At 45.8% G+C, this 22,838-nt stretch overlaps 1 protein-coding gene across 2 annotated transcripts in view; it reads left to right on the forward strand.

Annotated features, from left to right (window-relative positions):
• Nucleotides 1-22,838, forward strand: part of TRIM35 (tripartite motif containing 35) — a 39,333-nt gene that overhangs the window by 9,669 nt on the left and 6,826 nt on the right. Inside the window, exons 3-5 of one of the 2 annotated variants that reach the window (XM_011944593.1) lie at nucleotides 4,481-4,969; nucleotides 15,682-15,777; nucleotides 20,274-20,504. In XM_011944593.1, coding sequence (XP_011799983.1) covers nucleotides 4,535-4,969; nucleotides 15,682-15,777; nucleotides 20,274-20,504 — 762 coding nt within the window. In that variant the 5' untranslated portion in view covers nucleotides 4,481-4,534. The remainder of the gene's footprint in view (nucleotides 1-4,480; nucleotides 4,970-15,681; nucleotides 15,778-20,273; nucleotides 20,505-22,838) is intronic. The other variant, XM_011944594.1, reaches the window with a different exon arrangement.

The following is a 22,838-nucleotide window of genomic DNA, read 5'->3' on the forward strand; positions in this document are numbered from 1 at the left end:
CCTGCCCCCCACCCCCATATGCAAAGAATAAAACAATTTCAGAGCATCTGAGTTGGTAAGAACTTGGAGCAATTAGTTTCATCTTTTCTTTTATAGTGGAGGAAAAGCAAGTTAGAAAAGTGAAATAATATGCCTCAGGTCCTGCCCCTGGGTAGTGGTGGAGCTTGGACTAGAACTAAGTCCTTTCTGGATTTCCAGAATGATTGAAGAGCCTTATTGGTTTAATGTTAACCTTTGTATTGTAGTTTAAAAGATACAATTTCTACTCTTCCTTCTTGTTTTTGATTTGTGGCCCCATTCAGAATATGAGAAAAAAATAAAACCCAACAAAATAAGAAAGATCAGGTAAGAACAGAATGAAACACATAGACAGCAACACATATCAATTCACAAAGCAACTGGGACACACAGATAAGAGAACACAATGAAAGAGAATGAGACAAGATAAGATTCTCTGCTGGGGGAGGTGAAAGGGCTATCTGGAGTGTAGTGTTGTTAGCCCCACCTTGTGGCTTTTTTGGATACTGCCTCTAAGGTTAATTTTTGAACCACTAACCATAGCTGGAGATCCAACAACTTGTTGGGTGAATAGACCTAGGATAATTGCTTTCAAACATTTTTTGCACCTGAAAATCACCTAGCGTGCATGTGAAAATGAAGATTCCTGGGCCTCACTTTCCACAACAGAGGTGAGTAGATTAAAGTGGGCCGAGGAAACTGCTTTTAGAAAACTCCCCAGGTAATTGCAGGGGAACCATGAACCACATTTAAGAAACACTGAAGGCAATCAGAATTAGTGGTATTCGCCCCTTGTCATTGTGAGGAAAGGACTATTCTGAGGAAAAGTGTGGAAGGAAACTGTTAAGAACTTTAAAGGTCTGAGATTTTACCCTACTTGCAAGCTAATGTGTGGGCCAAGGGAAAACGTCTCCTCGCCCCTTGAAGTTTCACGGCAAATCACTGACAAAAAGGTTGAGAAGAGGAAAGGGATAGAAATTTATTTATTTATTTATTTTTGAGACAGGGTCTGGCTCTGTCACCCAGACTGGAGTGCAGTGGCATAATCTTGACTCACTGCCACCTCCCGGATTCAAGCAATTCTCCCACCTCAGCCTCCAGAGTAGCTGGGACTGTTAATGGTGGAGGGTGCCCAGGTTCTTGGCATCTTGAACAAAAAACTGGAAAAAACACACAAACTAAGCAGGGAAGGCATGAAGGGTTTTATAGAAAATGAAAGTACACTGCACAGTGTGGGAGCCAGCCTGAGAATAGGGGCTCAAAGGCCCCGTTACAGAACTTTTGGGAGTTTAAATACCCTCCAGAGGACTCCACTGGTTACTTGGGGTATGCCCTATGTAAATGGAGAGGATATTTCCTGTCGCAGCTGAAGTGTGAATTGCCCTTATGTTCCCTGCCTCCAGACCCTATTTTCCTGCCTCAGACTATAGGTGTACACCACCACACCTGGCTTGTTGTAGTTTTTTGTAGAGATGGGGTTTTGCTATGTTACCCAGGCTGGTTTTGAACTTGTGAGCTCAAGGCCTTGCTTCGACCTCCCAAAGTGCTGGGGTTACAGGTATGAGCCACCACCGGCACCTGGCCTGGTCTGATCATAGTTTTATGTGACATCGGAGCCTTCAGAATGAAGATCGAAAGATACAGGGGAAATGGCTCATTTTCATGCTTAGGTTCAACAAAGTATGAGTAGCTGAATAGAAATATGATTGGACAAAAGAGTATGAGCTAATGTTAATAAACTGAGTGGGGAACCTAGGCCTGTCTGTCTAGATTTTTCTTGGCCTCTATGAACATGCATTTCTTCCTTCCGGGTATGTTACATGTAGTTAGACAGGCATGAGCAGGGCAGGAGAGGGCTCTACCCGCCCCAAACCCCTCAAGCAAGAATGCCAGGTGATGGTTCCACAGTTATCACACTGCCTTTCTAAAATGGATAATCTGGCAGCTGGACCAAAGACAGACAATTCCCTGATGGTCCACAGCTGTCACACTAAAGTGTTAATTGATATTAATGCAGGTGCCAGACATAGGCAATTTCCCAAACAGATAAAAACACTTGAGATTGGTAATCAGCTTCCAATAAAATTTCAGAAATTGGGTGAGTGAGCTTGGGCATGCACATTAAGAGACAAAATAGTGGAGTATGACTTTCAGGGGGCATTCCACTGGAAAAGGGAAGAAAACCTCAGATGGGCATGTGTACAAATTCCTAAGCACACGGTGCATGCTCAGCTCCCAAGCATAAGGAGGGCACTGTGCATTCGGGCAGCTCACGCTGAGGGAAGAATGAAGGGAGAGGGCAGCAAGACCCCAGAAGTGGGCCAGCATATGAAGTCCCAGGATCAGGGTTAAATGCTACACTTGTTCCTCAAGTTGCCCGCTTGGGTCTATTCCAAGTGTACTTTCTTTCCTGTCCTAAAACTTTTTAATAAACTTCCACTCTTGCTCTGAAAGTTGCCTCAGTTTCTTTTTCTGCCTTATGCCCTGTATTAGTTCATTTTCACATTGCTATAAAGAACTGCCTTAGACTGACTGGGTAATTTATAAAGGAAAGAGGTTTAATTGACTCACAGTTCCACATGACTGGGGAGGCCCCAGAAAACTTACAATCACCGTGGAAGGTGAAGGGGAAGCAAGACACCTCCTTTGCAAGGCTGAAGGAAGGAGAATGAACATAGCAGGAATTACCAAACACTTAGAAAGCCATCAGATCTCGTGAGAACTCACTCACTATCAGGAGAATGGCATGGGGAAAACCACCCCCATGATTCAATTACCTCCACCTGGTCTCTCCCTTGACATGTGGGAATTATGGGGATTACAATTCAAGATGAGATTTGGGGTGGGGACACAGCCAAACCATATCATGCCCCTCAGTCTAATTCTTTCTTCTAAGGAGGCAAGAATTGAGGTTGCTGCAGACATACAGATTCACTGCTCCTAACTCAGACACCTTCTACCCCTAACAGGTATGGGGCAGGACCCTCTCTGGAATCGGGCTCTTATAGCCTACAATCAAACAAGGTAGGTCAGATAATTTCTTTATGGACAGTTTCCACAGAAAGGCAGAGAGAAAGTTAGACTAATATTTTAAGGTTTCAAGACTGGCTTTAGGAAAAAGGGGTTCTGGTTTCTATGACCTGCCTTGGGGAAAAAGAATTCTAGTTTCTATGGCTATCCTTGGGGACTGAGAGATAGGAGGGCAGGAGAGCAGAGAAAAACTGCTTTTGAGGCCATCATTTTGGGTTATTCTTATCTGAGTTTCAACACTAACAAGTTTGCATGCCAAAATTTTATGAATACTGGTAAAAGATATGAGACTTCTGGATCAGAGACAAAGGACAATACTAACAGCAATAATAGTAGTTACAATATTGTCATTGGGCCAGTTTCTGAGCCCTAATTCTTGCAAGACTATGTGATGAAGGCCACAATAAGTTGCATTACAGGAGAGGGGCCCCAAGTTTAGGAAACTCAAATCTCTTATAATTGGGAATAAATCTGCCAGATCTTTGGAGAGACAAGAATTCTGCCTTCCAGGGCTATTCAATGCAGAAACATCCTTGAAAAGCTAGTTGGAAAAAGGCAGTCAGTGCCTCTGCTCTCTCAAGATATGCAGGAACATGACACATGTGAATTGTCTCCCAACAGAACAGGAATGAAAGTGCATCATGTGAAAAGTATTCTGCGTCCGGAGGCTGTAAAGTGATCAACCTGAAGCAGGAATGAGAATTTGAAGGAACCATCCAGGCCTATTGTACCGGGCAAGAATTGAGCATGAACTCTAGTTATCTCAGCTAAACTTTGCAGACGTCCTTAATTTCACTGTTTTAATGGGACTTGCCCATTAAAACAGTGCTTGTCATGAGCACTTTCCACATTTATTTCATTTGAATCCTCACATTTCATGGAAACAGAGATATTACAGCTATTGTACTCATGAGTAAATGGACTTTGAAACATGATCACTTGTTCACTTTTTCAACCACAGGACAAGAATCAGGTTTTCTCGGAGCTCTTCTGCCGCCTCCCCTCTCTTGTTTCTCCTTACCGCGGCGGACTAGAAGAAGACTGGCCAAAATAAGTAAACGACTAATGCAAGAGTGGCATAGGTCCTCAAAAAGGCGCTGTAAACCTTAAGTAGTAATTGCACTCACGGTGCTTTAAGACCCAGCCACTACTTCGGAAGCAGGAAGTTGGGATCGCTGGTTTCTCCCATCCGCGGGCCTGACGTTCCCGGGGATTGGTTAAGGAACGGGCTCCTGTTCCCATTTCCAGCCGGAAGTAGGTTTCCAGTGACACGGAAGACCTACCGCGCCGCCTGGGAGACCCTACGGTGCTACCCCCGCCAGGGACCCGCCCCGAGCCGAGCAGGCAGGAACTGCGGGCACAAGGCACGTCCCGCTCTCCCAGAATTTCCCGTGCACACCGGAAGTGGGTGGGGCTCCTCCGGGCGCCAGACGGGTGGGAGGGGCCGGAGCAAAAGTTCCGGGATCCCGGGCCGGCTGCTCGTGCCATGGAGCTGAGCCCCGACGTGTCTCCCGGGCCTTCCCGCTCCTTCAAGGAGGAGTTGCTCTGCGCCGTCTGCTACGACCCCTTCCGCGACGCAGTGACTCTGCGCTGCGGCCACAACTTCTGCCGCGGGTGCGTGAGCCGTTGCTGGGAAGTGCAGGTGTCGCCCACCTGCCCGGTGTGCAAAGACCGCGCGTCGCCCGCCGACCTGCGCACCAACCACACCCTCAACAACCTGGTGGAGAAGCTGCTGCGCGAAGAGGCCGAGGGCGCACGCTGGACCAGCTACCGCTTCTCGCGCGTCTGCCGCCTGCACCGCGGCCAGCTCAGCCTCTTCTGCCTGGAGGACAAGGAGCTGCTGTGCTGCTCCTGCCAGGCCGACCCCCGACACCAGGGGCACCGCGTGCAGCCGGTGAAGGACACTGCCCACGACTTTCGGGTAAGAGCAGCGGTTTGCACGAGGCGGCCGAGCCGGGACTGGAACCCGGAACCCCTTGGCTCTGCTGCTCCCGCCTGTCCTGCCTGCCAGAGCCCAGTGTGCCTGCGTCTCGCTCCCAGCTTGCAGGACCCCACCTCTCCAACTATAGGGCCCGGCTGCTTCTTCAAGGTCGGCCCAGGGGTCCGTGCTAGGAGAAGAGAATGCAGACAGAAAGTGAGAGCTGAGGTTACATGATGTTCCCAAGACAGCGACATTTGCTTCTGAAGGGCCCAGGCCATGCATCCCTTGTGCCAGCCGGGTGTGGCCCAGGTCCCTTTAAGCGGCACGGAAGTGGGTGCAGCCCACGAGCCCTGTAGCTTGGCACACTCAGTTTAGAAGTGGAGGAGGAGCCACAGACCTGGCCAGGGCTGTGGAACCTTAAGATTTCCCCCAAACCAGTCACCTACTTGCCAAGCTGATCCCACGGTTTGTATTATCTGGGGGAGAGGCCTCTGACCCTAGCTGGCTGACTGGCTTATTCTGGTTTATAAACCAGCATCTCCATACCTACAGTTCTAGTGGCTATACATAAACCCAGGAGCAACTTACAGGGCAAAACTAACATGGAGAATTCTTCGGTATAGGAAGGAAAAATGAACAGAAGATAAGGGTTAGCCTAAGTCAGCATTTTCCAAAACGTTTAATCTTAGCCCATAGGAAGCAGTGCATTTTCCCTTGTGACCCAGAACATATGTATCAGTTGAAACAAGTTTTCTGAACATGTCCATGGCACTCTGGCATTTTCTGTTACTTAACTTTTTTTTTTTTTTTTTTTTTGAGACCTCTGTCGCCCAGGCTAGAATGCAGTGGCGTGCTCTCAGCTCACTGCAACCTCCGCCTCCCAGGTTCAAGCTATTCTGGTGCCTCAGCCCCCTGAGTAGCTGAGATTACAGGCATGTACCAACACTTTTTTTTTTAAATTTTAATTTCTAGTAGAGACAGGGTTTCACCATGTTGGCCAGGCTGGTCTGGAACTCCTGGCCTCAAGTAATCTGCCCGCCTCTGCCTCCCAAACTACTGGGATTACAAGCGTGAGCCACTCCGCCTGGCTTCTGTTACTTTACTTTTAAAAAATTACCCAGCATGTGAAATATTGAATTTATTTCATCACCTGCTAATGCATAAGTCAGAGTCCCAGTTGGGAGAACACTGGGTAGCTGGCCCGAAGCTGCATGGACTGGAGAGGAGGAGCTGCCCGAGTCCCCAGTGCCTGGTCTCTGGGCTCCTCTGCAGCCCTGCCTTCTTTTTTTGCAATACCTGTTTAAATACAGAAGTCTGTTACCACTCCATATGCATTTGACAAAGTGAAGGGGAATGTAAGGATGCTGTCAGTATGCATGTCTTAATGAGTAATCCTTTTACTCCTGTCACCGTTTTTGCTTAACATGGGTCCATGTCGATGCTTTTCCTGTTTCCACTGGCGGAAGTAGCAGATCCTGATTTGGAACAGCTGGAATAAGTGCTGGCCAGCCTGGGGTCTGGGGCCCAGGTCAAGGAGGGATCATGGTTCAGGTCATGATTGATCCCTATTTGGCTGGCCGAGGTGCTGATCAGGAGATGGGCAGGGGTCAAGGCTGAAAATATCCAGGCAGAGCCCCCAGGTTGGGGCCAAGCTAGGATTCAAGAGCAGAGAGCCATGCACCAGCAGATGCCTGCTACTGCAGGGTCCCAGGGATACTGCAGGAGGCAAGATAGATAATTTCCAGCCTCAAGGAGCTTCCAGCAGAGACCCAAGGGAAGAGGAGGTGTCAGCCAGGTGAAAGAGTGTATTTCAGGTAGAGGCAGCAACATTTGAAAGTGGGAAAGCCTGACTTTCCGGGCACCAAGGGAATTTCAGGGTAGTTAGAATGAGTATGGAAGTGCAGGAGGATCCAGGAGGCCTGTGGCTCACCCTTGCTGTGAACAGCAGCTGGGGGTTTTAGCAGAAGAACGATGGTGTCAAGTCAGTGGACACTCAAGATAATGTCAGGGCCTGAGTAGTCTAGTCCCAAATGGATCTGAGAAGAATGAGAGCCGAGCGTGGTCAGCCTGATGCAGGGTGCAAATCACTCATTTACTAGACAAATGGGTACTGATGGCTGTTGGGTGTCGTGGCCTCTTCTTAGCTTCATGGAATTCTCATTTGAGCAGGGGGCATAGACAGTCAATAGACAAGATGTAGTGCTGTGTGATTCAAGGTAGGTGGTTGTGGGGGAGCAGTATGGGAAGATTCCCCCCACCCCTTGGTAAGAAGGGACTAGGTAAGAAGCTGTGTGCTTCGCTGAGGGAGTTTTCGGTTGTGTGCTGTGGGGAGCCCTGAAAGATTCTAAACGGGGGAGTTTGTGATGGGATGTGTGCTTTAGAAAATGATTACTTTGCCAGAATCATCCCAGCGGACACATTTCAGTGCTCACTCTGTGCTAGATGCTTTTCAGTGTTCACACGTCAACAAATTTAATGCTTACAAAAACTTATTTTCAGGTTCTGTGTTAGTTTTCTGTTACTGTCGTAATACACAGCCACAAATGTGATGGTTTAAAATAGCACAAGTTTGTTCTCTTATGGTTCTGGAGGTCAGAAGTCCTAAAATCGAGGTATCTTTAGGGCTACAGTCCTTTTGGAAGCTCCAGGGAGAATTTCTTTCCTTGCCTTCTCCAGCTTGCAGAGGCCCCCTTCCTCCAGCTCTGAAGTGTGTCCTTTCATTCTGCGTCTGTTGTCACTTTGCCTTCTTTGACCAGTTCTACTACCTCCCTCTCATAAGGACCCTGTGATGACATTGGGTCCACCGAGGTAATCCAGGATAACCTCCCCACAGCAAGATCCTTAATTTAATCATCCGCACAGTCCCTTTTGCCATACAAGGTAACATATTCACAGGTTCTGGGGATTAGAATGGGGACATCTTTTGGGGGGAATAATTATTCAGCTTGCTACAGTTAGGTGCTATTATCCCCATTTTATAGACAATGATAGAATCATAGAGAGGGTAAGAAACTTGTCTAGAGTCACAGAGCAAGTAGCTCTAAAGATCACCTGGAGCCCTGTTCAGTTCATGCTGATCCTGGACATTGAGAGAGGTTTCTCTCATCTCAGACTTGTGTGGGCAGCTGACTATGTGTTAGGGGTTTGAGTGGCTGTTGACCACTGTCAGGACGGCAGAAGGTACTGGTTGTGTGCCAGTACTGCATGTCCAGTACAGGGCAGGACAGTCCTAGATCTTCCCTTCGTGAGCATGGTTGTATCATCTCACTAATAATTACATAGTTTCAGCTCAATGTTCCTGAGAAAGACAGTACAGGATGTGGTGGGAGATTGTAAGGGGGAGGCTGCTTTTGTTTGGTGGAGCGTGGGAACGAGTCTCCAAGGAAGTGATTTCGCTGAGAGGAGCTGATTGAGGGGCGGCCAGGAGTGTGTGTGGGGGGAGGGGGTTGGGGCGCGGGGCGCAGCGTTGGGGTGTGCAGTGACCGAGAGATGTTTCGCGTGGGGACGAGGGAGTGCAGGACAGATCCCGCAGGACACAGAGGGTCATGCTAAGGAGCTGGGATTTTTGTCGTAGGTGCAGTGGCACATGATGGAAGGACTGATGAGATTTGGGAATCTGGCATCATGCTTACAGCAGAGCTCTAGCAAGGAACAGTGCTTAGAAGGACCTTCAGAAATCCTAGTGCGGTGTTTCTCAAACTTGAACAAGTACACATTCTTCTTAAGGGAAAAAATAGTCCAGCAGTGAGAGTTAAATTATTTTATTACTTACATGCATACAAACGCAAACCTGGTATACATAGCACTTGCTCACGCCACATATAAGCAATAAAACCAAAGGAAGTGAACAGATTGAATACAAAACTAAAATCAATAACATTCCACTTAAAATACTAATTCTAAAGTTTTATTTTGCTGGAACAAAATCTCTACTCCTGGCCAAGATACTTCTGATTCTCCCATTACTCTGTTCCAAGTGACTAATCCACCCAAATTTCTCTGAAGAGCTCTGGAGCTTTCTTGTTACGGGATTGGCCTTCATTTGGGTGTGGCACATTCTTTACCTGCTATGTGTATTTCTCTTCTTTCCTTATCAGGACAAGACAATGAAAGTTGTATGGCTTGATATCAAGTAAGCTGTTAAGAAAATACGAATGGTGGACAGGCATGGTGGCGCACGCCTGTAATCCCAGCACTTTGGGAGGCCAAGGCAGGCGGATCATGAGGTCATGGGGTTCGAGACCAGCCTGGCCAGTATGATGAAACCCCCCTCTACTAAAAATGCAAAAATTAACCCAGCATGGTGGCGGGTGCCTGTAATCCCAGCTACTTGGGAGGCTAAGGCAGGAGAATTGCTTGAACCTGGGAGGTGGAGGTTGCAGTGAGCTGAGATCGTGCCACTGCCCTCCAACCTGGGCAACAGAGCAAGACTCTGTCTCGAAAAAAAAGAAAATACAAATGCTGGTGCTGAAGTTGTGAACTGAAAGCATGTGTCAGCGCTGTTTATTCCATGACTTGGAGTTGGATTGTCTTAGTATTGGTTTAGGTTACCATTAAATGAAAACATCCTCAGACACAGACTGTTTGTCATTCCATTGTGATGGAATGGTTACATCTTGAGTGGAAATGGTTACATCTCAGTAGTAAGAGGTGGATCAAGGCTACTGTGTTTCATGCCTATAATCCCAGTGCTTGGGGAGGCTGAAGCAGGAGAATTGCTTGAGGCCAGGAGTTCAAGATCCTGCACCAAAGCAGAAAAAAATTAGCTAGGTGTGGTGGCACATACCTGTAATCCCAGCTACTAGAGGGGTTGAGATGAGAGGACTGCTTGAGGCCAGGTATTTGAGGCTGCAGTGAGCTATGACTCCACTGCACTCCAGCCTGGGCAACAGTGCAAGACCCTGTCTCTTACATACATGAAGTTCTAAGGTCAGAACTCAGGATTCCTGCCTCTCAGTCCAGTGCTCTCCAGCTTACATCTTCAACAGAAGGCTTATGCTGAGCTGCCTTGTCCAGACCCTTGTCTTATCCAGACCATGTCTTACCCATCTCACAGGACTGGCATGATGACCACTCTTTGCCACAGCCTCTCCCTGTCCCAGCTCCAGCCCTCTCTCCCCTTCTGGGGTCAACATCTTAGAGTCCATCTGGCTGGATCTAACCCGAGGGTACTCTCGATACCTCTTGAGCCACATTCCAAGTCTTCCCCCTTCCAATGCTTTTCCCCATTTCCTAACCACTCACCCCATCCTGATCCCCAGCTTTTAGGCAAGGACTTACCAGCTCTTCGGTTGCACCAGAGGACATTGTTGCTTGCTTGTCCAGGCCTGTGCCCAGTGGTATTGGGAGATGGGGACAGTGGGGGGTGTCTCACTAGACTCTGCACACTGAGGCTCCTGAGTGATGGCCTCCAGCAGTGGGCTCCATGGCAGACACCTGCTTCGGAACGAGGTCTGAACACATAGGGGAAAGACAGATCTGGGAGACTGAGTTGGAGTTGCATAAGAAGGGAATTTGGATGAGCTCAAGTTATCCTCCATGCATTTTTGCTGTTCATTTAAGAAACGTGGACCATATCCAGCAGGTGAGTTAGGTTACCTGGCATGTAGGTGGCACTTAAGAGCTATGCCAAATGCACAGCATGTGCCAGCCACTCTCATGTAAGCATCTTACAGGTATTGACTTGTGGAGTCCTCACAGCAGTCCTTTGAGTTTAGTAGTATTTTTTTACCCCTCTTATCTAGATGAGGAAATGGAGGTGCAGAAAAGTGAAGGAACATGTTCAAGATCACCTGCTACTAGGTGGAGGTGCTGGGATTTGAACCTGGACGGCCAGGTGCCAGAACTCTTGGCTGCTGCATCAATCTGCCTGAAAACAAATGGTGAAATTTGAGAGACTGTAGAAACTTCTCTGCCTTGATTTTTAAGGTGAGGAGCCTGATAGCTGAAGAGAGAAGGAACTTTTACCAACTCACCAGTGGGTAGTGACAAAGACAAGGCTCCAAACCAGCCCTCCTAACCTTCAGTCCAGGAGGCACGGTGGTATAGCAGAAAACACAGGCATTCCATGTACTCATTGACTGGGCAGGTGGTTAACTGAACATCTACTTTATGCAGGGACTTGGATATGCAGGGGACAAACAAAGTCTCTCACCTTGCAGAGCAAGCATTCGTTCTGCAGAAGTGTACTGAGCACCACTGTGCGAGGTAGAGAGGACCTGGAGGTTAAGACCTGCCCTCAGGAAAGAGAAGCTATTACCCTGCATAGTGAGTGCGGAGACAGAGGTGTCCAGGGTGCTATGAGCCCCTGGAATGGAACCAGAGCTGGCAAGATCAGGGGGCTTCCTGGAAGAAATGAGAGATACTAGAGCCGACTTTTCAAGGTGATGTTGGGTTAGTTGGAGGAAGTAGGTGGGAACCAGGCAGAGCAACAGAGTCTCACAGGGCAGAAAACCTGGCTCGGAGCAGACAGAGCTGGTTTCAAATGCAACTCTAGCACTTTGGTAAGTACTTGCAAAAGGGCTGTGAAGACCTTGTGCAATGATTCTCATTCTTTCCCTTGCCCCTACCTTCCTACTTCCAGCTATACCACAGAGCACCTGTCCTGTTAATGAAAATTGTGGGTAACATGTTAATGAAAATTGTGGGTAGCATATTAAGGTATTCAATATGCAATTGAAATTTGATACTTAAGGAATCAATTTGTCATTTTTGGGAAATCATGTAGTCTATATGATCACATTCTGGATCCTTTAGTATGAATAAAAACCTATTTTGTGTGTGTTTATAACTAAATAATCTTTCACGTAGGCCAGGCGCGGTGGCTCACGCCTGTAATCCCAACACTTTGGGAGGCCGAGGCGGGCGGATCACCTGAGGCCAAGAGTTCGAGACCAGCCTGGCCAACCTGGTGAAACCCTGTCTCTACTAAAAATACAAAAATTAGCTGGGCGTAGCCTGTAATCCCAGCCACTCGGGAGGCTGGGGCAAGAGAATTGTTTGAATCTGGGAGACAGGTTGCAGTGAGCCGAGATCGCGCCATTGCACTCTAGCCTGGGCAACAAGAGTGAGACTCCATCTCAAACCAAAAAAAAAAAAAAAAAAACTTCAGTGTTATAATGTGATGCTAACATCAAGGCTTCTTTGCTCTCCTGAGCTTGGGGCTGGGGGATGTTCCAGATCTGTCTTGGGCCCCTGCTTCTGCCCATTCATGTGCTCCTTGGGCTACAGGCAGGTCCCTTGAGTGGTAGTTCTATTTGTAATCCAAGCATATTTAGGGTTAAAATTAATACCAAAAGCAAACAAAAGAATATTGTTTAGATGCATTCAAATTCACACTTCTTACATGTCATATTTCCTAGGTTAACTACTAGATGCACAGAAGGGGAAAAGTGGAGTAAAAAAATGTACAGTAAATTTTAAAAAAGGAAAGGAAGAAAAAGAAAAATAGAACAAGCAAGACAAATAGCTCAGAACAAGGTGGCAGATTTAAATGGAAACATGTCGGTAATTATGTGTTAAATGCTCCAGTTAAATGAAAATGTTGACATGACTGGATAACAAAACGAAACCTAATTCTGTGTTGCTTAATATAATTATCTCAGTGAAAAAACATTTGATAAAATTTACCATCTTTTTGTGATTAAAAAAGCAGGAAACTAGGAATGGAAGGAATTTTATTAGTTCGATTAAGGATATCTAGCAAAAAAACTTATAGCAAATATCACATTTAATGGCAAAACATTGAAAGCTTTCTTACTGACATCAAGAAAAAGACAGGAATGCCCATTATGACCAACTCTATTCAGTTTTGTGCAGGATAACCTTGTCAAGGAACTAAGGCAAGAATTATAAATAAAAGATGTAAGGTTTGGAAAGAAGGGAAGAAAAACTGGCGTGTAGATAATATGGTTGCGTATTTTTGCACTGAGAGTTCTATGTGTAGAGAGTAAAGATTCTACAGTTAAATCATGAGTATTAATAAGTTTAGGTGAATGCTGAATCCAAAATCAAGATACAAAACCAGTTGTATTTCTATGTATCACTAGCAAATACAAAATAAAACACAGATGGAGGTTCACACCTGTAATCCCAGCACTTTGGGAGGCTGAGGCCAGAGGATTGTTTGAGCCTAGGAGTTTGAGACCAGCTTGCACAACATAGCCCTGTCTCTACAAAAAGTTAAAACAAATTAGCCAGGTGTGGTGGTGCAGGCTTGTAGTTCCAGCTACTTGGGAGGCTGAGGTGGTGGGAGGATCACTTGAGCACAGGAGGCTGCAGTGAGCTATGATTGCACTACTGCACTGCAACCTGGGTGACAGAGGGAGACCCTGTTTTGGTTTTTTTTTATTTAAAAATATGTTTACAATAATATAAAAAATAAGATATCTAGGAAGAAATTAACAAAAAATATGCAAAACTCTGATAGGGAAAAATATACTTCATTGAGAGATATCAAAGAACATTAAGTAACTGGTGAGATATATTATGTTCGTGGATTAGTAGAGTCAGTATTTAAGCCTTTCAGTTTTCCCCGAATTGATCTATAGAAACAATACCATACTAATCTAAATATTCTCACTTAAGATGAGAAGATCAAAATGAGTTGAAAATAAAACAAAACTGCAGAAAATGAAATCAGTAACCATTTTGTTTTCTGTACTGTAAGACTTAAAGGAATGGGCTACTGAGTGGGACCAATGGGCCAGTTCTCTATTTCCTAGTAAATTGCCCTAAAACTTAGCACCTTAAAACAAACATTTATTATCTTTGAGTTTCTGTGGGTCAGGAATTGGGCCTGCCTTAGCTCTGGGTGCCTCTGCCTCAAGGTGTCTCATGAGGGGCTGCAGTCAGAGTATTGTGGGCTAATTCTAGCCAATGGGCTAGTTTTCTATTTCCTAGCAAATTGCCTGAAAACTTCATGCCTTAAAACAAACATTTATTATCTTTGAGTTTCTGTGGGTCAAGAATTGGGCCTGCCTTAGCTCTGGGTGCCTCTGCCTCAAGGCCTGTCGTGAGGGGCTGTAGGTACGGAGCTGTGGTCTCATCTGAAGGCTCAGCTAGGGCAGGATCCTCATTTACACTCACATGTGTAGTTGTTGGCAGGATTCAGGTCTTCACTGGCTGTTGGCCGGAGAGTATGAGTCCCTCACTGGCTGTAAGTCAGAAGCTACTCTCAGTTTCTTGCCCCAACAGTCACTCCCAGGGCAGCTGACCACATGGGCAGCTGGCTGCCATCCCAGTGAGCAAGCTAGAGAGAGCAAGGCAGGGTGTGCACAGCCTTTGTCACCTAACCTCTGAGGTGACTTAGTATCACTTGCCCACATCCTTTTGGTCAGAAGCAAGTCACTAGCCCACAGGACAGGGGATTTCACAAGGGCATGAGTACCAGGAATTGAGGGTCATTGGGGCCACTTTAGAGGCTGCCTGCCTGAATCTGACCTTTGCCCACAAGGAGTCATATCCCTCCCACATGCAAAATGCACTTGCCCTCTCCCAAGCTCCCCAAACATCTCATCCCTTTACAGCATCAGCCCGAAGTCCAGATTTGTCATCTAAATCAGGTCCAGATGGGAATAAGGTTTTGGGGGACACCTGTATAATTTATGGCTGCATAACCAGTCACCCTAACATTTAGCAGCTTAAAACACTCATCTCACAGGAGGGAGGGATCACTGGGTGCTGTCTCAGCAGCTGCCTCCACAGCTATCCAGGTTCACGTACTAGCTGTGTGCCCTTGAGCTGGTCATTTCCCTTCTGTGCCTCACTTTCTCATCTGTAAATGGGACCAGTAATATAACTTATCTGCTAGGGAGGAGTGATGATTAAATGACATAAATTCTCAAGTAATTGGCATAGTCCTTGGCACAGAGTAAGTGCTGAATACATGATAACCATTTATAATTGTTTGAATTGTTTTTCTTAAGAAAAAACTTCAGATGCTTTCTGAGACTGTAGATCAAAAAGGATAAAGAGGGAGAGAAAATGATAGGCCTCAGATGCGAGAGGCAGGAATCCAACATAAAACACTGTCGTGGTTCTTCAGGTCGTCCAGGGACATCAGAAACAATCATTAAAGTTTAAGAAACAAAAACTACTAAACGAAAAATATTTGTGCCTGCTGATTAAAGTATTCCATGCGATCCAAGCAGTGTTAGAATATCAGGATGCGGGAGGGGTATGGAGGGGCAGGTTGAGGTAAGGCCTCATGGGAGGTAACTGAACCCCATGGGAAATGACCGGCTCCACCCCCATTGTCAGTTACTGCCCGTTAGAGATTGCAGACCCATTCAGTCTAGGAAATTGCAAAGGGAACCTGTGACCACACTGTCTGCAGTTGTCTGCACAGCTCAGGGATTCAGACCCAGCATGAACCAGCTTTTGGCCCTCATGGGACACTCTTCTAGCTGGTTCTGTGACCAACATGAGAGCAGGTCACTTCTCAGCCCCATCTCCCAGTCTGTACCAGGCTGAACTAGAGGATATCTGAGGGCCTTAGAGGATATCTGAGGGCCCTTTATCCCATAGATGTCTGATTCAGGATCAGGACTGTACTTACCATCTGTGCCCACAGCACTTGGCATGGATGGGGTTCGGCAAATGCATTTGAGTTACACTTGTGTTGAAGTGGAGTCCCAGTTGTAAATGTGATGTGTCTGCCCTCCCGACCCAACTTCCAGCCCTAACCTGTCTTCCTTTCATTCCCACATCAGGCCAAGTGCAGGAACATGGAGCATGCGCTGCGGGAGAAGGCCAAGGCCTTCTGGGCCATGCGGCGCTCCTATGAGGCCATCGCCAAGCACAATCAGGTGAGTGAACGATGGGGCTGAGTCCCCAATGGGGAGATTGGGTCCACTCAGGGCAGTCGGGGGAGGAGTGAAGATGCGTTGGCCCTGGCTTTGTCTCACATAACCCTCTGGGTAGAGGTGGGCTCCCTTACCTCTGATGGTCCTGTGCAGCCACGTCCTGGATGCTCACTGTGGCTTCTCTGCTTTGGCCCTTCTAAAGACCCAGGTGTGATCATGCCAGCAGCCACAGGAGTGACTTAAAAAGCTACCAACACCATCTGCCCTGTGGCACATGCATTGTATCACTGCCACCTGTGCGTTCAGTGATGACCTGGGACTCATGTAATTTCTTGTTTTCTTTCAGTTCCCACATCCACTCCATCAGCAATCCTATTCCTCCATCTCTAAAATACGTTATTTCTGTCAAACTTACGTTATTTCTGTCAAACTCTCTGTTTTGGTCCAGGTCACCATCATCTCTCACTGGGCCTCCTGCCTGGGCCTCGTGCTTTCTTTCTTTTGTATTCTGCTTTCCGCGGACTGGGGTGATCATTTACTAAAACACACCAGCAGTGCCCCTCCTCTGCTTAAAACTGCCAGTGGGCTTCCAGTCACCCTCAGTACCACCCAGATTCCTTACCATGGCCTCCAAGGCCATTGCCTGACCCTGCGTATCCTCAACCTCATTTACTTCTCTGCCTCATCTTCTTTCTGTCCCTTAAGCAAACTAAGTCTTCTCCCCAGAATACATGCCCAGCATCTTTGCCATTAAAATCTCAGATGTCCCCTTCAAGAAACTTTTCCTGATCACCCTCCTCTTTTACTCGATGGCATACTTCCCTGGTTTATTTCCTTGATGACACTTTATTACCTGTAATTACCTTTGGTTTTCTATTTGCTTTTTATCCCTTCCCATCAGAATATAATGAAAACAGGGCACACTATTGCCGACTATCTAGAGGAGTTCTTGGCACACAATAGGTGACCAATAAAAATGTTTGTTGATTGAGTGAAGTGAGTAGGTGACCAATAACTGTTAATCAAATGAATGAATGGGCTCCCTCTGTCCCCACTCTGGTTGTTCTGCCTGGCACCCTCTCTTCCTCCAGGTCCTGTGTGGATTGGCAGCCTTGTTTCTGACTTTTGATCTTGGCTCTGGTCTTTGGCTTTCTGAGGTGGCTGCCTCTAGTAATTACCACTCTGTTAGACTCATGTTAGCGACAGCTGAGCCATGCCTGGTCCAGTTTGCTGAGCGCTGTCCTCAGGAGCCTGTGGTCCCCTCCACTATGTGTCCAAAGGTGAGGATTAGGCCCAGGAAAGGGCCTCATTAACATCTGGCTGTGGAGTTTACCCTGAGCCACAGAGCTGGTGGAACAGAGTGGAAGAAAGGACTATGTGACACACTGGGCACCAGGGCAGTAACCGCAAAGCAGACCTATTTCCAAATCTAAGCCCAGTTCCCCAGCGGATCCTCAACCCCCTCCAAGCTAATCCCCTCCTCCAAAAAGAGGGCAATTCCCTCTTACTAAGATTTAAAACAAAATAAAAATTCAGATAAAATAATGCATATAAGTGCCCAACAGAGAGAAGTCGTTAACATTTCTGATGTCTAATAGACCGACAAACTGGTGGGAGAGAGTTTTCACTTTTTCAGTGGAGTATTTTGTCATCCGATGTCAGAGCTATAAATACATGTTGAAATTCCAACTCCAAATAGCAATTACGAACCTGCTGTTGCTGGAGTTTGTTGAGTTGTTTTTCCAGTAGTCATCGTGGAGTCATGTAGCTTCATCATTGTTCTCTTACTTGGTTTCCTTTTGTGGCTAAAGCCATATGACTGGCTTGCCTTGTCCAGGACTGGGTTGGGGATACTTGGGGAGCGTCTGTCTGTCCATGTGGCAGTACTGCCTGCCCATGCCAGGGAGTGTAGGAGTCCTGAGCTTTTTGCTGAGTTTGAGGGTAATGAGGTCACGTGGGAAGCCCCTAGGATTCCAGCCTGATTAATACTTTGTCTATTAAATTCATTTAATCAAGTCAATGAGAAAAGTGAAAGTTGTGGTGTTTATTCCTTTATAGTGAGGCCATCATTGCCCACGGTGAGTGGGCAGGAGTGGACCTTGCACTTGCTGGTTTTTCCTGCCATGCTCTGCTCTTGATTTTTCTGTGTAATAAGAATTATCGAGGAGAGGGAAAGCGTCAAGATAAATAGCTAATGCATGCGGGGCTTAATACCTAGGTGATGGGTTGACAGGTGCAGCAGACCATCATGGCGCACATTTACCTATGTAGCAAACCTGCACATCCTGCACATGTGTCCTGGAACTTAAATGTAAAAAAAAAAAAAAAAGAATCACCCTGGATTCTGCTCTCTCCAACGCAGACATCAGTCTTTTCAGTCTAATGGGTTAGCCACGCTGTTTGTCCTCATTTGCATTTCTTTGATTATTGGTAAGTCTGTACACCTTTTCACAAGCATAACGGCCATTTATGTTTCTTCTGTGAATGCTAATTCACATTCTTTTTTTCCCTTGGAATATTTGTCTTTTCTCTCAGTGGATTTGTAAGAGTGCTTTGTACACTAAGAATAATAGCCATTTGCCATAAATGTTGCAAATATACTTCCTGTTTGTCATTTCTTTTTCAGTGGATCATTTCCAATTTTTTTGGCCATTTTCACTTTTTCAGTGAATCCTTTTGTTATATTTTCAGAGCTATAAACATACAAACAGTCCCTGGCTTATGATTTTTTGACTTTACCACGGTGCACAGGCAATGTGCATTCAGTAGAAACTGTACTTTGAGTACCCATCAACAATTCTGTTTTTCCCCTTCAGTACAGTATTCAATAAATTACATGAGACACTCAGTGCTTTGTTATGACATAGGCTTTGTGTTGGATGATTCTGCCCAACTGTAGGCTAATGTGAGTGTCCTGGGCACGTTTAAGGTAGGCTAGACTAGGCCGGGTGCAGTGGCTCACGCCTGTAATCCCAGCAGTTTGGGAGGCTGAGGCAGGCGGATCACGAGGTCAGGAGATCGAGACCATCCTGGCTAACATGGCGAAACCCCGTCTCTACTAAAAAGGTACAAAAAATTAGCCAGACGTGGTGGCAGGCACCTGTAGTCCCAGCTACTTGGGAGACTGAGGCAGGAGAATGGCGTGAACCCGGGAGGCTGAGCTTGCAATGAGCCGAGATCATGCCACTGCACTCCAGCCTGGGCGACAGAGCAAGACTCTGTCTCATAAATAAATAAATAAATAAATAAGGTAGGCTAGGCTAACCTATGATGTTTTTAGTAGTTTAGGTGTATTCATTGCTTTGACTTAACCGGTTTTCAACTTATGATGGGCTTATTGGGATGTAACCCCATCATACGTTGAGGAACATCAATATTTAACTTTCAGTCCAAAGATGAGATTACTAACCTGCCATTGCCACAGCACACATTTCGAATGGTTTTTCTAACAGTTTTCATAGAATTATATTTTTGTCTTTAACTTTATGAATAGTCTCTTGCCATACACACCTCTTATTTTTCTATGTATTCAGTTATCTCATTCTTTCTTCGAGGCTTCTCAGTTTTGTACTGCGCCAAGGAATGTCTTTCTTATTCCAAGCTGAGAAATATTTATTTGCTTTTTCTTTAATTACATTTATGGTTTTATCTTCCCTTTGAAAAAACTTTTTGTGAGGACAGGCACGGTGGCTTACACCTGTAATCCTAGCACTTTGGGAGGCCGAGGCGGGCGGATCACCTTAAGTCAGGAGTTTGAGACCAGCCTGACCAACATGGCGAAACCCTGCTAAAAAATACAAAACTTAGCCAGGTGTGGTGGCACACACCTGTAGTCCCAGCTACTTGGGAGGCTGAGGCAGGGAGAATTGCTTGAACCCAGGAGGCAGAGGTTGCAGTGAGCCAAGATCACGCCACTGCACTCCAGCCTAGGTGAAAGAGTGAGACTCAATCTCAAAAAAAAAAAAAACAAACCTTTTGTGGTTATGATTTGGAGTGTGTATATTATTTTAATGATTAGGAAAATAAATACTTCCTACTGCTCCTTTGGTAAAGCCTCTGGATCAGACAAATTTTAAGTCCTAAGATTGGAAGGCATATACTTTAAAAAAAATCATTGCTATTTGCAGCCATTCATTTCTATGATTCAGGACTTCCTTGTTATGGTGCAACCTAAAGAAGGAACTGAACATTGTATGTAGATGAGATTATAGTACTACAATTGCAATCTATAAGCTGTGATTTTACTTTTAAAAAAACCCTATCAAAACAACCTATTATTAGGTTGTTGGACTTTCCCATTTGAAATCTGAACTTAGAAATGTGTGCTTATAAACTATTATGTTGATGCTTATAAACTATTATGTTGATATTTTATCTGTAGGTGTTCTATACATGATTTCTTTGAACATAAAGTTCCTTTGCTAAAAATGGGAAAGTTGCTGGGTTATGGAGGTTCCCTCCGTATCTGACCCCGGACTCCTTCCCGCTCTCTGCCGTAGGTGGAGGCTGCATGGCTAGAAGGCCGGATCCGGCAGGAGTTTGATAAGCTTCGTGAGTTCTTGAGAGTGGAGGAGCAGGCCATTCTGGATGCCATGGCCGAGGAGACAAGGCAGAAGCAGCTTCTGGCCGACGAGAAGATGAAGCAGCTCACGGAGGAGACAGAGGTGCTGGCACATGAGATTGAACGGCTGCAGATGGAGATGAAGGAGGACGACGTTTCTTTTCTCATGGTAAGGAGCTCAGCATCTTTATTCAGTGACAGGGCCAGATGTTCCGGCACCAACTGGGAGCCACAGCCCACCAGCCCTAGCCAACCTCATCTTCCTGGAGCTTCCCGGGTACTGGCCTGGAAGAGCTCACAAGTGACCTGCTCTGCTTGTGTCATGAAGCTAAAAAGAGTTATCAGGGCGGAGTTCCTTGAAACCCTCTTATTTCTTCCTCTCTCTTCTTTTTTTTTTTAGAGACAGGGTCTTGCTCTGTCACCCAGGCTGGAGTACAGTGGGTGATAGCTCAGTGTAACCTCAAACTCATGGGCTCAAGTGATCCTCTCTCCTTAGCCTCCTGAGTAGCTGGGACTACAGGCACGAGCCACCATGCCCAGCTAAGTTTTTCATTTCTTAACAGTCAGGTGGGGGTGAGGGGGGTCTCACTATGTTGCCCAAGCTGGTCTTGAATCTCTGGCCTCAAGTGATGCTTCCACCTTGGCCTCCCAAGTAGTTGGACTGCTGGTGCTCCACTGTGCCCAGCTCCTGTCTCTTCTTTCTTCCTTTCTCTTGCCCTCTCTCTTACTCTCATTTTTTTTCCTGTCTCTACCTTTTAATAAAATGAATTCTTTTAAAAGCATTCAATTATTTTAATTTTTTATTTAAATATGATGCCTTGGCTTTCTGTCTTCTTAAGAAAAAGATGATTCTGTTCTCTCTTTTAAAAAAACAGTATTATTCATTTTTTCTTCCTTTTATTCATTTATTTCTTCCCCATGAACCATCGGTCCTTACAAATTTCCTGCAGGGAAATTTCTGGGCTTGAAAGCTGGTCTGTAAACTGGCCAGAGTGGTGAGGTGTCTCCTGTCCCTGAAAAACAGCTGATTGCTGTGGAAGGGGTGTCACTGTAGAGCGGAGTGGGAGGCGACAGGGATGGTTATCTGTTCAGGCAGTGTCACCTCCTGGGTGGGACCTTTAGGAGTTCTCCACCTCACTCAGAGCTTTGAACCATGAAGCCGTCTGTCTCCAAAATGTCCCTGATTATGAAATCATTCTGTGTTCAGAGCTGTCTCTAAAAAGAAAAATGAAGGAAAAAAAAAGATAGAAAAACCATTTCGTGGGCTCCAAAAGCTGTGTGTCTCGTGGATTCTGTTTAGGGAACTGGGAGTATTGTCTTGCCCAGTACCCAGAGTGCTTTCAGGGATGATTTTGGTTTGTGACTCCTTTTTATTTTTTATTAGCAACTTTATTGAGATATAATTTACATGCTAAACAATTCACCCATTTAAAATGTACCACTCAGTGATTTTTAGTATATACAGAATTGTGCAACCATCACGACAATTTTAGAACATTTCATGCCTCCAAAAGCAGCCCTGCTTTAGCTGTCACTCCCCAGTTCCTCCTCCCACATAAAAACTGTTACCTAAATTGAGTCTAACAGAGTGGTAATTACTAGAATTAGCAGCCCCTGGCAACCACTAATCTACATACTATCTACATAGATTTACCTATTCTAGACATTTCAAATGCATGGAATTATGTAACATGTAACCTTTTGTGACTGCCTTCTTTCAGTCGGCATATTTTGAAACATCATTCATGTTGTAGCATCTATCAGTACTTCATTCCTTTTTATGGCCAAATAATATTCCATGGCATAGATATACAATCATGCATTGCTTGGTGATGGGGATATGTTCTGAGAAATGTGTTATTAGGCAATTTTTTCATTATGCAAATGTCATGGAGTGTGCTTACATAAACCTACATGGTGTAGCCTACTCCACACCTAGGTTATATGGAATAGCCTTTTGCTCCTAGGTTACAAACCTGTACCGCATGTTGCTGTACTGAATACTATAGGCAACTAGAGCCCACTGTTAAGTATTTGTGTATCTAAACACAGAAAAAGTACAGTAAAAATATGGTGATGTAATCTCATGGGACCAGAGTCATATATGTGGTTCCTTGTTGACTGAAACATCGTTACGTCGCACATGGCTATGTTACATTTTATTGATTGATTTATCAGTTGGTGGTTGCTGTGGTTTAAATATGTTCCCCAAAATTTATGTGTTGCAAACTTAATCCCCAATGTAACAGTGTTGGGAGGTGGAGCCTAATAAGAAGTGATTGGGTCCTGAGAGCCCTCATGAATGGGTTAATGTTGTTACTGGCAGAGTGGGTTAGTTATTGAGAGAGTGGGCTTGTTATAAAAGTGAATTTGGGCCCCTCTTGCTCTCTTGCTGTTGGTCTTACGTGTGGTCTCTTGCCCTTCTTCCTTCTGCCATGGGATGGCACAGCGTGAGGGCTCTCATCAGAAGCCAGTGCCTCGCTCTTGGACTTCCCAGCTTCAG

Source organism: Colobus angolensis, unplaced genomic scaffold (assembly GCF_000951035.1).
Source record: "Colobus angolensis palliatus isolate OR3802 unplaced genomic scaffold, Cang.pa_1.0 Scaffold233, whole genome shotgun sequence".
Lineage (NCBI taxonomy): Eukaryota > Metazoa > Chordata > Mammalia > Primates > Cercopithecidae > Colobus > Colobus angolensis.